Source organism: Prionailurus viverrinus, chromosome B1 (assembly GCF_022837055.1).
Source record: "Prionailurus viverrinus isolate Anna chromosome B1, UM_Priviv_1.0, whole genome shotgun sequence".
Lineage (NCBI taxonomy): Eukaryota > Metazoa > Chordata > Mammalia > Carnivora > Felidae > Prionailurus > Prionailurus viverrinus.
Window position 1 is genome coordinate 40,559,755 of NC_062564.1, and position 15,590 is coordinate 40,575,344.

At 41.7% G+C, this 15,590-nt stretch overlaps 1 protein-coding gene and 1 pseudogene across 3 annotated transcripts in view; one reads left to right on the forward strand and one right to left on the reverse strand.

Moving 5' to 3' along the window:
* The window catches only part of IKBKB (inhibitor of nuclear factor kappa B kinase subunit beta), a 74,712-nt gene that overhangs the window by 21,493 nt on the left and 37,629 nt on the right, over positions 1-15,590 (reverse strand). For all 3 annotated transcript variants that reach the window (XM_047855848.1, XM_047855847.1, XM_047855846.1), the window contains exons 6-7: positions 2,106-2,194; positions 956-1,045 (exon numbers count right to left, since the gene is read on the reverse strand). In XM_047855848.1, coding sequence (XP_047711804.1) covers positions 956-1,045; positions 2,106-2,194 — 179 coding nt within the window. The remainder of the gene's footprint in view (positions 1-955; positions 1,046-2,105; positions 2,195-15,590) is intronic.
* On the forward strand, positions 8,033-15,284 carry LOC125163735 (SIN3-HDAC complex-associated factor-like; annotated as a pseudogene).

A 15,590-nucleotide genomic window follows, 5' to 3' on the forward strand; every position in this document is an offset into this window, starting at 1 on the left:
TCTTGACTAGTTTCCTATTTCCCCCCTGCTACCACCAGCTCTGAGCTGCCGATCAGAGCCTCCTTACCCTTCGCCCACTCTTTACTCTTGTTCAATGCAATTCATTCTCCACTCTGTATCAAGAGTGGTCTTTTCAAAGGGTAAACCTGATCCTTCTTCAACTTAAAACCCTTCAATGTCTTTTAGTCCTCCAATGGACTACATCCTTTCCTTCAACTTCCTCTCCTTTCCCCTACCTCCAGCCCCTTTCTTCTACTCATCCTTCAGGTCCCAGACAAGATAAGGTCCTCCTAATATGTATTCTTATAACACTCTGCACTTTCTCTTTGTAACACTTAACGGCAATTTTAATTTCTTAGTTATTTGTGTAAGTTTGGGGGTAATGCCTGCTTTCTCACTAAACCCTAGGCTTCTTTTAAAGACCAAGGAAATGCTTGTCTTCTTTCCCATCACATCGCCAGCTCCTAGCACAGTGCCTGGCATGCAGACATAGACTACACTCAATCAGCATTTTCCTGAATTGAATGAGTGACTCAAACAGAACCCCAAAATAGACCAAATAATGTAAAGAAAGAGTGGGAGCTCAGAGCTCAGCTCCTTCTTGGTGGCCTGAGACACCTCATGGAAACTGTGGCTTCTACAGACCAGCACGCAACTAGTTTAAACTATTTTCAGATAAAATACCGAAGCCCAAGATGTTATGGAATGTGTTCAAGGGCACACACTAGCAAAGAGAATGTCAGAGAAGATGCCCACATCCTTACACTGGGCCTCTGTTGGGAAAAAGTGCTGACTTGAACAGATTATGTCTCTGTCATACAACAATTCCTATACATCTGGGAACATCTGAAGAGCTGGCAAGACTTAGACGCTTGAAAGCAGGACAGAGAGGAGCCGCACAAGTCCAGTCAGCAGGGAAAAGCTGATAAGCAAACATGTAAATCCCATTTCTTACCAGGTATTGCAGCGTCCCCACAAAAGAAGTACAGAGACTGCCCTGATCCAGTTCCTTGGCATATCCTAGGTCAATAATTTTGTGTATTAACTGGAAAAAAAAAAAAAAAAGAAAGAAAGAAAAAGGAGAAATCTGAGGGTTATGAGAATACTGGTGACAGAGCAGAGGATATTTCTGAATTCCCAGGTGGTATTAGATTCTGAGTTCCTAATAACCACCAAATATTTACACAGGAGACTGCCTCCAACATGGTAGATGTAGGGCAAGAGAAGACATAACTGTAAAAATGCTGAAAAAAGGCACATGTTCTCCTTGCTCTGTAACTAATCACCAGAGGGAGGTCAAAATGAACAGACTATGCACCAGCCCTCAAGACTGCTACACTGGATTTATGATGTGAAAGACCTTCTCAGTAAATGTCTTCAGTTCTCAAATCTTAGAACCACTTACAAGAATAAGTGTGAACTGGAGCAAAGGTGAGCACTGTGATAGTTATGGGCCAAGCCCAGAATGCTGACGTCTCTATCAGAAGAGACTGAGTGGCCCACAAGTTGGGTTACTACATTCCACTCAGCTGAGTCCTTGCTTGCCACCCCCAGCTAAGCAAAGAAGGCCGTGAAAGGGCACGGGCGCCAAGCCCCATGGGGAGGTTACTGCCACACACAAGGGGGAGGGCCCCCTGAGGAGGGTCCCCAGGAGCTCTGGGAAAGCTTCAGGCCAGACCAGGCTCTATAGGCAGGTACCAGCTCCAAATGCCTCCTCCCTGCCATAGCTCTCTCTGCCTTCTCTCAGCTCTCTTAGAGCTGGTTTCCAGTTTAGCATCAAAAGTTACACTCTCAAACACATGGGAAACAAAAAGCCTACTTCCCAGAGGTGCTGGTCCCAAAGGCTGGGGTGGAAGTGGGAGGAGAAACATTTTCCTTATCAGATTCCTGCAACTCCGGCAATTAACAATGTGATCCATTCAAACTTGCCTCAATCTGCGAGGAGTTTTTGCTAATTCTGTTTCAAATCAAAGTGTTCCCAGAGAATCAAAACAAATATAAAGTCAAGGAAATGCAAATATAAACAAAGATACAAAGTGTGTTCCTTCACCACCAGAGCAGCTCCCCTGAGGCACTGCCCAGGACTTTCCAGGAGGGTCACTCACTCTTTGTTCTCCTTGCTGCAGGACGATGTTTTCTGGTTTCAGATCCCGATGGATGATTCTGTTTTCATGAAGGTATCTAAGTGCAGAGGCTGAGAGGGTGGAAAGGGGAGTCAATTTTCATTAAACCTAAAAAATGTGTTTCATTTCAAAATCGCCTATACCATGAAAGATGAATACTGTGTGCCCCTAACATGCACTCTTTCAGTTCACAGACTCACATGGAGGGACAAGGCCCGGGGGCAGAAGCTCGTGGGGTGAAGTGAAGGGGACCTGGTTACTTGAGCAGAATGTGGACCACCACAAGAATCTGGCTTCTGCAGGCAAAGAACTCTTAGCTTTCCATCCACGAGGTCACCAATTAGACTAGAGAGCGGTTCTCAAACTGCAATGCCCAGACCAGCAGCATCTGAGCTTTGAGAAATGCAAAATTCTTACATCCCACCCCAGACCTACTGAGTCAGAAACATTAGGGGTGATCACCCCCGCCCCCCATCAGTGTTTTAACAAGATCTCCAGGTGATGCTGATGCTGAGAAAAGTTTGAGAAGGGGAATGTCTCTGGTGTCTTTAGGCTCAAAACTCTAAATTCTACAGGGTGGGTAAGGGGGAAGGGCTCTCTGGGCAAAGAGTACTTTGGTCATCCGATCTAAAGTCCAGTGATGTCAGAGCAAGCTTCAAGGAAGAAGTGGAGAGCCCTGGAAGAAGAGATTAGAAGCATATTTCATGCATCTGACAGTTCAACATGTGCTAATTATGTGCTCAGTCTCTGGTAGGCTCTAGGAAGGACATAAGAGATATGATGTCCAACTTTATTTTTTTTCCAACGTTTATTTATTTTTGAGACAGAGAGAGACAGAGCATGAACAGGGGAGGGGCAGAGAGAGAGGGAGACACAGAATCTGAAACAGGCTGCAGGCTCTGAGCGGTCAACACAGAGCCCAATGCGGGGCTCGAACTCACGGGCCGCAAGATCATGACCTGAGCCAAAGTCCCGAAGTTGGACGCTTAACCGACCAAGCCACCCAGGCGCCCCCCAACTTTATTTTTTTTAAAAAAGCTTATTTGTCCATTTGGAGAAAGAAAGAGAAAGAATGAATAGGGGAGGGGCAGAAAGAGAGAAGGGGACAGAGGATCTGAAGCAGGTTCTGTGCTGACAGCAGAGAGCCCAATGTGGGGTCGAACTCACAAACTGTAAGATCGTGATCTGAGCCAAAGCCAGACACTTAACCGACTGAGCCACCCAGGTGCTCCTATGATGCCCAACTTTAAAGAATCCAGTTGGGAAGGAAGAAGCCTGCACAACACTGGCTATGAGGAGGCAATATGAGGACATCATACAGGAGGGCCGTGGCACAGAGCAACAGGGCTCCAGCTGCAGCCTAGGCTCCAAGCAGGGTGTGATTTTCACCCATAAGAGGTTTAATAACTTTAACAGAAGTCCTAGCTCATTGTACTACAAAAGAGAAAAACAGAATAACCACCGGAAGGTGATAAAATTATCTTTATTTGGAGATGATATGACTCTATGCTTAGAAACTCAATAGACTAAAAACTGGCAAGAATTTAGTAATCTGGAAACAACACAACTATATTCAAATCAATAGCTTTTCTCTATGTCAGCTACATGCAGTTGAAATGGAAAAAGAAAAAAAAATCCTATCTGTGTTAGAAACAAAAACTCTAAAATACTATGGGATAAATTTAGGGGGGGAAAAGAAGCATAAGGTGAGGAAAAGTAGGTGGCATGAAGAAGAGCAATACAAATAACACAAAAAGGTCTTAAAAGTTTATGGCAACATGACACCATTCACAAAGTCAAAAGACAAAAAGTCTAGGGAAAAAGTATCTGCAACATATATGCCAAAGAGTAAACATGCCTAATGGACAACAAGTTCTTACAAATCAGTAAGAAAGCAACTCCAGTAGAAAAGGGGGTAATTTACATAAGAAATGCAAATGGCAAACAACACTGCAAAAAGTTGCTCGAGCTCCTGAGTAGTCCACAAAGTGTAAATTAAAGCAAAATGAAATGCCTTTCACTCCCTCTTCAACTGGCAAGGATTTTAGATGGAAAATAAAAGGCACTTCCCTACATTGCTAGAAGGAGTAAAAATTGCTATGCCTTTTTTTGGGAATGAAATATGGCAATATCTATTAATTCTTACAATGTACATATTGTTTGACCCATTATTTTTACCTCTACCTTGTAAAAAAATAAAAAGCCTCATAACATACAAATAAGGATGCTTATTGCATAGCTTGGAGTGAAATACTTAGAAAGGAACTGCAAATCACATATAAAATCAATGTGCAGAAATCTGTTGCATTTCTATACACCAATAACAAAGAAGCAGAAAAAGAAACCAAGGAATTGATACCATTTGCAACTGCACCAAAAACAATAATATATCTAACTAAAGAGGTAAAAGATCTGTACTCTGAAAATTATAGAACCCTTAATAAAAGAAAATTGAAGAGGAAACAAAGAAATGGGAAAGCATTCCATGTTCAACGATTAGAAGAATAAACATTGTTAAAATGTCCATACTACCCAAAGCAATCTACGCATTCAATGCAATCTCTATCAAAATACCACCAGCATTTTTCACAGAGCTAGAACAAACAATCCTAAAATTTGTATGGAACTACAAAAGACCTCAAATAGCCAAAGCAATCCTGAAAAAAAAGAAAAAAAAATCAAAACTGGAGGCATCATGATTCTGGATTTCAAGCTATATTATGAAGCTGTACTCAAGACAGTATGGTACTGGCACAAAACAGACACATGGATCAATGGAACAGCACAGACATCTCAGAAATGGACCCACAACTATATGGTTAACTCATCTTCAACAAAGCAGGAAAGAATATCCAATGGAAAAAAAGATAGTCTTTTCAACAAATCGTGTTGGGAAAACTGGGCAGCTACAGGCAGAAGAATGAAACTGGACCACCTTCTCACACCACACACAAAAACAAATTCAAAATGGATGAAAGACCTAAATGTGATACAGGAATCCATCAAAATTCTAGAGAAGAACACAGGCAGAAACCTCTGACCTTGGCCAGAGCAACTTCTTACTAGACATGTCACCGAAGGCAAGGGAAATGAAGAAAATATGAACTACTGGGACCTCACCAAGATTAAAAGCTTCTGCCTAGCAAAGGAAACTAATCAACAAAACTAAAAGGCAACCTATGGAATGGGAGAAGATATTGCATGTGACATATTTGATAAAAGGTTAGTATCCAAAATCCATAAAGAACTTCTCAAACACCCCAAAAATAAATAATCCAGTTAAGAAACGGACAGAAGACATGAATAGACATTTTCCAAAGAAGACATCCAGATGGCCAACAGACACATGAAAAGATGCTCAACATCATTCATCATCAGGAAATATAAATCAAAACTGTGATGAGATACCACCTCACACCTGTCAGAATGACTAAAATTAACACAAGAAACAACAGGTGTTGTGGAGGATGTGGACAAAGGGAAACCCTCTTGCACTGTTGGTGGGAACGCAAACTGGTGGAGCCACTCTGGAGAACAGTAGGGAGGTTCCTCAAGAAACAAAAAATATTTGGTGTATGTGCTTGGCTGAGGAGCCAACGGGGCAAGGCTACCATCTGTGGTATTATGACTGAACGCCTCTAAGTCAGAATCCAGCCCAGGTGGAACTATATGGCAGCACCGTGGAGACTCAGTTAGCCTTGGATAATTGGGCCCCCCACCATCCCACTGTCTGGCATTGGGACCAGGGTCCAGTACAGAGAGCCCTTCCTCCCAAGAAACGGGGTGCAGCCAGAAATGTGGCCACCCCCTTGCCCCTCAAGCAACACTTGTTCCTGGGGAACCTGGTGCTAAACCATTCTTAGATGACCTGCTTCTGGGTCGGGGTTTCAAACACAGCAGAGCAGCTCCCTCACTGCGATCTATTCAAAGTCAGCCTTTGACACAGTGGTTTGTAAACAAACGGGAAAAAAAACAAAACTAAATGTAGAACTGCCCTACGATCCAGCAATTGCACTATTAGGTATTTACCCAAAGGATACAAAAATACAGACTCAAAGGGGTACATGTACCCCAATGTTTATAGCAGCATTATCAACAATAGCCAAACTATGGAGAGAGTTCATATGTCCATCGACAGATGAACGGATAGAGACACAGTGTGTGTATGTACACACACACACACACACACACACACACACACACACAGGAATATTATTCAGGCATCAAAAAGAATGAAATCTTGCCATTTGCAATAATGTGGATGGAGCTAGAATGTATTATGCTAAGCAAAATAAATCAGAGAAAGACAAACACCGTATGATTTCACTCATATGTGGAATTTAAGAAACAAAACAGATGAACATATGGAGGAGGGAAGAAAAGAGAGGGAAATAAACCACAAGAATGTCTTAACAATACAGAATAAATTAAGGGTTAATGGAGAGAGGTGGATGGGAGATGAGCTAGATGGGTGACGGGTACTTGTGACGAGCACCAGGTGTTGTATGTAAGGGATGACTTACCGAATTCTACGCCTGAAACCAGTATTGCACTGTATGTTAACTAAAATTTAAATTAAAAAAAAAAAAGGAAAAAAGGTAGAATAAAAAAAAAATGAACTACAAATCATCAAATGGGGAGTGGCTGGACAAATTATGACAGATCCACGTTATAGCAGGCAACTGTCTTAAAATCATTTAAGTTTGCAGAGAATATAACTCCGATATAGACAATATAACTCAGGAGGATGTCAAAGATAGGTATGTTTTGTTTAAAAAGATAATAAGCAATGACAACACTAAGAGGTTCAACAATGAGGCTTCCTTGTGCCCCACCATGCCCGTACATGCATGCTCTCCCTCTCAGCACACCAGACAGAGCGCAGGCAAACCAGGGAGGTGGGCAGCCTTTCCTGTCTGCTCTGCAGAGGAGGATAAGGCCTTCCACAGAAACCAAGTAGTCAGACACGCTGTATAAAAAGACTTTCATGCCGAAAGTTTCCTAAAAATGCGCCGGAAGGTCAAACCCAGATAAACAACTGACTTCCATCTTAGTAGGGGAGTTCCAGATCAGAATATAAGTTAATTACGAAACCTCCAACTACATCTACCCTTTTAACAGCCTTTGGCCAGTATTTCATACTTGTTCCTTATTTTTCTTTTCTTTCATAATTGAATACAGTAGATTGGCTTAGGTCCAATGACTGTCCCAATGAAATGAAAGATATGCTGCTTTCAATGCGTGCCCCAAACATTCCACTCTATCTTGTTCCCAATTGTATTAACTTTTAAATAATTTTTTTAAATGTTTGTTCATTTTTGAGAGAGACAGAGCGCAAGTGGGAGAGGGAGACACAGAATCTGAAGCAGTCTCAAGGCTCTGAGCTGTCGGCACAGAGCCCAATGAGGGGCTCAAACCCACAAACTGTGAGATCATGACCTGAGCCAAAGTCAGACACTCCACTGACTGAGCCACCTAGGCGCCCCTTTTTTTTTAATAATTTTTTTAATGTTTATTTATTTTTGAGAGAGACAGACAATTGCATTAACTTTTAAAGACTGATGCTTCTAACCAGCACTTTCATTTGTGTTTTACTAATTTTTCGTTAAAGAATCAAGGCAAAGTACAGGAAGACATTCGAGAAACTGCACAAACACAGCCTTGCGTGCAGGCATGGTGCAGCTGAACCTCAACTCGTGGCTGGCAGGGAGCCCTGCATACAGTAACTCAACATGTATGTTCACTGACGGACTCACAAAAGGCCCATTTTGGTACATAAGAGTGTCAGAGCACAATATATAAAAGCAGAATACATGAAAGTTGAGATTGATTGTATTTTGAGCAAGAACACATGCCCAGGCTGAGACAACCCCTCTCAAGTCAGATATGGACATCTCCATGCATATAACATGGGCCACAAGCTAGAGAGACATGCCAAGAAGCCCCCCAATGCTGGAGAAAAACATTTGGACCAGACCAAAAGCACGATCTTCTACACCAGGCTGATGAGGAATAGTCATCTGATCTTTAGTGAGGAGGCACGCAAGCTGGTAACTAATCCACAGATTACTATTAATAGCGGTCTATTTACATTGAAGCAACTGTACATGAAACAAACTTGAATCCTCATTTCAGGGCAGGCATTTACTCTCAAACACTTTTGTCCACTTAAGATTGACTGTGGAATTAAAGAATTCTTCAGGTATCATTACATGCAGTTTGCTGGACTGAGTAACACAGAATTTTGACAGGCAACAACTCTGAAACAACTCCCCTTCCAGAGTCAGTCTTTAAAAAGCATAGCCTGACTGTGCTACATTTTACAAAACAGTACTTGAACAGCAGTGACATGAAATGAATCAAAATTGTCTCAAGCAAAGAGAACCTAATTGGATGGAAAATGAGAATTTGAGATTAAGAAAAATATTTACATCTGAAAGTTTATTAAAAATCTAAACCTTTAGGGATAGTGAAAATACATGTATATAAAAATTGAAAACCACACCACAAGCATAAAGCCTAAAAGTTAATTTCTCACATTCCAACTGTAGAAAGGAGTTGTAAGAAGCACCCACCATATGTGAACTTTTAAGCTACACAATGGCATTTCCTAGGACAGCTGATGCTGAGAGGGTCCAGATTAAGACTTGCCACAGGAAAACAATAGCCTCCTTCTGTTATTCCTATCAGGAATGGCATCCAGGTAGTTACCCTAGCTTTCCCTTATCCCAGGAGGAGACACAAATATATGACTGAACAATGTGATGCTCCTGGAGTTCTTATTGATGAACCAGAATTTCAAGTCACAGTTCCTATATCTTTTCTTCAGATTACAAACCACAAATTAGGGACCAGCTAGGACCGGCTAGATTTCCATGTAGAAAAGCAGTTTTGTAAGAGCTGTATCCAGGAATCCCTACTTACCACACTCCAGATTTAAAGGGATTACTAAACTCCCTTAAGAACATTCTTGTTTTGGATACATTCCATAGAAAAGAAACGGGAAGGTAAACGTACCAAAATGCTGAAACAGAGATTAGAGAGAAAAGAAAGACAGTCACCAACTGCTTTAAGTCACCAATGGGTAAGAAGTACAACAGGATGTCTGTTCACTCAATAAAAATTGACTATGTGTCTACTGTTAAAAAAGAGACAACAGGTCCAAAATGGAGTCACTTGTGCTAAGGCCACATCACCAACAGGGACTTAATTCCTAACCTAACTGCATTTTCAGCCTCTCCTAGAAATGTAATCTTAACTAGTCAGTCTGGAACTAGCTGGTCAGCACTAGCGGGGTAATGTGCCTGACAGACTCCTGCTAGTCCCCAAAGGAAGGTGACTTTGCCTGAAACATTCTACTCTTTGCTAGTGACTTCCACATCCCTTCTCATTCTGCCTATAAAAGTCTTTCATTTTGGGGGCGCCTGGGTGGCTCAGTGGGTTAAGCCAGCAACTTCGGCTCAGGTCATGATCTCACGGTTCATAGGTTTGAGCCCCGTGTCCTGCTCTGTGTTGACAGCTCGCAGCCTGGAGCCTGCTTTGGATTCTGTGTCTCCCTCTCTCTCTGCCTGCCCCCCCCCCCCCCCCACCCCACACATGCTCTGTCTCTCTCTCTCTCAAAAATAAACGTTAAAAAAAAAAAAAAGTCTTTCATTTTGTATAGCTCTTTGGAGCTCCTATTTTCTAGATGGGATGCTACCACCACCCAATTCATGAATGGTTGAAAAAGCCAACAAGATCTTTAAAATTTACTCAGTTGAATTTTGTTTTTCAACACATTTGGTGACAGCTGTGAGATCCGAAGGAAACTTCTGACAGCTTCAGCGACAACAAGAAACACAAGCATGTTACCCGGGAACCCTTCCAGTTCTCTTTCTTCCTGTTTTCCAGGGGCCATCAGTGAGTTCTTCTTGGTTTTGAGCTCAGCTCTTTGCACAAATTGACAATTAGATGGCTCCCCATCTAACTGGCTTTCTACAGTTCCCCATTTGATTAGAATCCCCAATCCTTGATTTAGTCCTCAGATTCCACCTTGGGAACTGCTGGTGGTTCAGTCCACAGTTTCCCATTTGTTTAGAATCCCGGCCCACAGTCCCCATTCTTTGGAATCTGCTGCATTAGTTCTTTCCCCAGTCCCCAGTTCCATGTTAGTAATTGTTGGTGGTTACTGACCAGGGTCAGACTAGGTTCAATGTGATTTGTGTCGATGAAGGCTATTGTTAATCTCAGAAGCCAAAATCCACAAAACTAGTGAGCATACATGAACACTTAAAAGTTGTTAGAATAGGGGCGCCTGGGTGGCGCAGTCGGTTAAGCGTCCGACTTCAGCCAGGTCACGATCTCGCGGTCCGTGAGTTCGAGCTCCGCGTCAGGCTCTGGGCTGATGGCTCGGAGCCTGGAGCCTGTTTCTGATTCTGTGTCTCCCTCTCTCTCTGCCCCTCCCCCGTTCATGCTCTGTCTCTCTCTGTCCCAAAAATAAATAAAAAAACGTTGAAAAAAAAAATTAAAAAAAAAAAAAGTTGTTAGAATATATGCTAGCTAACTCTTAAGACTCCTGTGTCTTAAGCTGGTCATCCAACTTAAGAATAGATTGGTTACCAAAAAATAAATAATAAAAATTTTTTACAAAGGGGTGCCTGGGTGGCTCAGTCGGTTGAGCATCCAACTCTTGCTCTCAGCTCAGGTCTTGATCTCACAGTCGGGAGTTCAAGCCCCGTGTTGTACTCTGTGCTGGGCATGAAGCCTACTTAAAAATAAATGGATGAATGAATGACTCAATGAGTGAATAAATGAATTGGTCACAGAATAGCCTAGATTGACACTAGGTCACCTGCAACCTCAAGAAAATTTCCATGTGATGAAGTACACCATAAAACACCTTATAATCATTAAACCGGCAACACATTTCCCTTAGGTTATTAGGTTGTCTCCAAGAGAATCAAAGCCTTAGCTTAAAAAAAAAAAAAAAAAAAAAAATCCTTAAATTCCAAATGGTTGAGTATGCCATCTTCCAGCCACCTGCTTATTTATTGACTAAAAACTATGGTTTAGGAAGCTATAAATATCTCCAAAAATCTTACTAAAGACAACCTAGAATTACAATGGCCAATATGGGAACATTCCAATTAAACAAGATCCTTTATTTAAGAAGTACACTTAAAAGCAAGCGCCTGGGTGGCTCAGTTGGTTGAGTGGCCAACTCTTGATTTCAGCTCAGGTCATGATCAGGGTCGTGGGATCAAACTCCATGTCAGGCCCTGTGCTAAGTGTGGAGCCTGCTTAAGATTCTCTCTCTCTCCCTTTGCCCCTCTCCCCAGCTTGCACTCTCTTTCTCTCTCTCTAAAAAAAAAAAAAAAAGCTAAAAATTAAAAACAGCAAGGGTTTCCAAATCAAACAAACAGAATGGGATGGATACCTATTTTTATTGATGTATAGAAGCTTCCAAAAGTCTTCAAGATACCAAAATAGCTTCATTGAAAGTTTCATTGCAAAAAGGTAATGAAAAATTAAACAAACAAAAGGTATATAAAACAACACCTAGGTCTCCCACATCGCACCCTCTCAGGGGTCCCTCATCAAAAAACTGGCCCTGAAATCAATGTTTCATTTGCAATCAATTGGGACACTGGAAAAATGGTTTTCTCAAAGGTCCCATGCACATCCTTCAGCACCAACTCGAATGCTCCATATCTGCCTCTGAAGGAAGGACCCCACAGATGAAACTGAAGGATTTTCTGATAAAGTGCTACATTATTCCCTTAAACAGCCAAGGGGAAACTGAAATTAATACTAATGAAAAAACCCTTACCAAATCCTGGCTGACACTGGAGCTACACTCTCTACTTTAAACCCCACTCAGGGGGGAGAGCCAAAGCATAAGAGACTGTGGAAAACTGAGAACAAACTGAGGGTTGATGGGGGGTGGGAGGGAGGGGAGGGTGGGTGATGGGTATTAAGGAGGGCACCTTTTGGGATGAGCACTGGGTGTTGTATGGAAACCAATTTGACAACAAATTTCATATATAAAATAAATAAATAAATAAATAAATAAATAAATAAATAAATAAATAAAAATTTCCTACATGGAAAATAAATAAATAAATAAATAAATAAACCCCACTCAGAGTCGACCGATGGGATCCTGAAAGACTAGCAGAAGCTGGCTAAGGTGAGAATTCTTACCTGAGTCAGCTCTTCCTGGTATCTGTCTGTCGTAGTCAGTAGAGAGAGGAAAAGAAAATATCTTTTGCATCTTCTTTGGGGATGCCTCTTGAGTCCAAGGGGTTGTTCAATACTGCCAGGAATATTTACTGTTTGTCCCAGCTTGAACTTGACAAAATATTTGAAAGGCCTTGTGTGTGTGTGTGTGTGTGTGTGTGTGTGTGTGAGATTTTATTTTTAAGTAATCTCTACACTCAACATGGGGCTTGAACTCACAATCCCAAGATCAAGAGTCACATACTCTACCAACAGAGCCAGTCAGGTACCCCTGAAAGGACTTTTTAAAGTAACACAGTGGTCAGAAGTTGACCACACTGGATCACAGCCTGATAGGAATTTCTTTTTAGCCCTTCTCCCCTAAGCTAAAATTATGTATCCAGAAAGAAAAAAACTTCTGAAGACTTTGTGGAAGGATTTGCTAAAACACTGAAAAGGCAAACAGCTCTAAACTCAGAACACAGAGATCTTTGATCTTCACCTTAGTTGGAAATCTTACTGATATAAAGAAAAAAAAAAAGCAAATTAATGTGCTTTAAACGGGTGGATCAACCAACATATGTTATCATTTAAGTTACAACCCAATTCCTTGAGAAATTAAAAGCAACTGTCCTTATCTTACAAATCTTTGCAAAACCAGAAATGCAGCTCCAGAAACAACTCAAAGTCCACCTATCCTTTTCACCAATCCCCAAACCTGCCTTACTTTTCTCAAAAGGTTTGTAAGGACTGTAAAAATTCTGACCTTAGGGAACAAAAGTACTTCTTAGAGGAACTAGCACTCTTTCCCTGTGCTTTTGAGAGGTAAATGCTCTACCTGGTTGTCTCCAGGAACTCTTATCTAGACCATCCCTAATTCCTAGGAATGAAGAAAAAAGTGGGGAGAGGCTTTCTACAAATACGAATTGCTACAGAAGGTCCCTTGTCCCAAATCTGGTTCATGGCTTCTATAAGATTACGTTTAAGGACAACTATAAATCTTAAGTGTCTTCCCCACAAATATTAGTAGAAAAAGCTTTCAACATCTGTGTAGATAACCTCACTTCATCTACCAGAAACTTGATTTAGATCCAAATGCTTTTACAAACTAGTAAGTTTTGCATTATCATACCCTAATATTTTTTTTAAGTTTATTTATTTATTTATTTAGAGAAAAAGCATGAGTGGGGGAGGGACAGAGACAGAGGGAGGGAAGGAGGGAGGGAGAGACAGAGACAGAGACAGAGAAAGAGAGAGAGAGAGAGAGAGAGAGAGAGAGAATATCAAGCAGGTTTTGCACTGTCAGTGCAGAGCCCGATGTGGAGCTCAACCTCATGAACCATGAGATCATGACCTGAGCCGAAGTTGGAAGCTTAACTGACTAAGCTACCCAGGTGCTCCTTTATTGCTAAAATTTTCAACGTTTATTTATTTTTGGGACAGAGAGAGACAGAGCATGAACGGGGGAGGGGCAGAGAGAGAGGGAGACACAGAATCGGAAACAGCCTCCAGGCTCTGAGCCATCAGCCCAGAGCCCGACACGGGGCTCGAACTCATGGACCGCGAGATCGTGACCTGGCTGAAGTCGGAAGCTTAACCGACTGCGCCACCCAGGCGCCCCGCTAAAATTTTCAATGAAAGCTATAAGGTCTCTCTTTGCATATTCTGCATGTTTACATGTATCTTTACATAAATGCATTATAGATGTGTGGTATTTTCTTCCTCTGAATGGTATTGACAAAATTAATGTGTTTGTATTTAATTGGCTTAAAAACAAACAAGCATTTATTTGAATTAAGTATTCCTAACACTCAGAAATATGATAGGAACTAACCCAAATGGTCTTCAAGTTCACATGATCTGGGAAAATATTTGGTATTAAAGTTAATTTAAATTTGTTGGTTTAATTAAAATAGACATGTCTTAGGGTGCCTCGGTGGCTCAGTCAGTTAAGCATCAGACTTCAGCTCAGGTCATGATCTCACGGTTTGTGAATTCGAGCCCTGTGTTGGGCTCTGGGCGGACAGCTCAGAGCCCGGGGACTCTGTGTCTCCCTCTCTCTCTCTTTGTCCCTTCCCTGCTCACGTGCTGTCTGTCTGTCTGTCTGTCTCTCTCTTTCAAAAATAAACATAAAAAAATAGACATGTCCTAGACAAGGCAGTTGAGGAGGAGGGAGCAATTGGAAGCGGGGGGAGGCTAGCTTGGCGTGCACTCCAGACCTCGGGAACGTTATTGTGCGTAGATCCGCTGATTTTGGAAGACTGTTGCCCAGAAGAAAAGATATTTGGTTTTCACAAGCCAAAGATGTAACCAACTATAGAGGGCTGCTGTATTTGCAGAGCTAAGTCCTCCAGTTCTTGATTCACTGACAGTAAATGCTATGAAAAAGACTTCCAGAGCTGTCCTGGGTTGCATGAGACTCACTGAGGAGACATCTGGAATGCCTGTGCCCTGCTTGTGAAAAGATGGAAGAAACTGCTAGCAGTATAAACAAACAAACAAACAAACAAACAAACAAACAACTGGAATCACGTAGCAGATGCAAGGACAGGACCCAGTCTGAAGACAACACTGAAACCAAAGACAGTGAAAACTCTATCTGGAAACAGGATAAAAAGCAACCAGATCAGTAAACTACAGAAGGAATTTAAACGTCACAATTCTGATGCTCACAGTACCACCTCAAGTGCCTCCCCAGCTCAGTCTCCTTGTTATGGTAACCAGTCAGATGATGGCTCAGATACAGAGATGGCTCCTGGCTCCAACAGAACGCCCATTTTCCTTTTTAGACCTTACATACTGGAAAAGACAGAAAATATGTTGTGGGATTATCTATAAAGGCCATTTTGGAGAAGTCCTCATTGTCACACACCTATGCCTTGCTTCAACAATAAGAAAGCAGCTGCTGAGAAGCCGGAGGAGCAGGGGCCAGCGCCTCTGCCCATCTCCACTCAGGAGTGGTGACTGAGGTTTAGGTAGAAAGGGAACAACAACAACAACAAAAACGATTTAAATTTTGGAAAGAAAACAAAGCAACAAAACCCTCCTATTTTTAACTTTGGATACCTGCTATTCTGCCAAAAGACACTTTCTAGAATAGCTTTGAATGGGTTGTTATTTCTCCTCCAATTCCACAAAGTCTGAAGCCAGTGTCCAGCTTACTAAAAGAAAAAAAGTATACATAATATTTAAGATGTTGAGTATTTCATAGGAAAACTGGATGCTGCTGTAAAGTGCTCTTTAAGACTTTTTTTTTTTAATCCCCTTCTA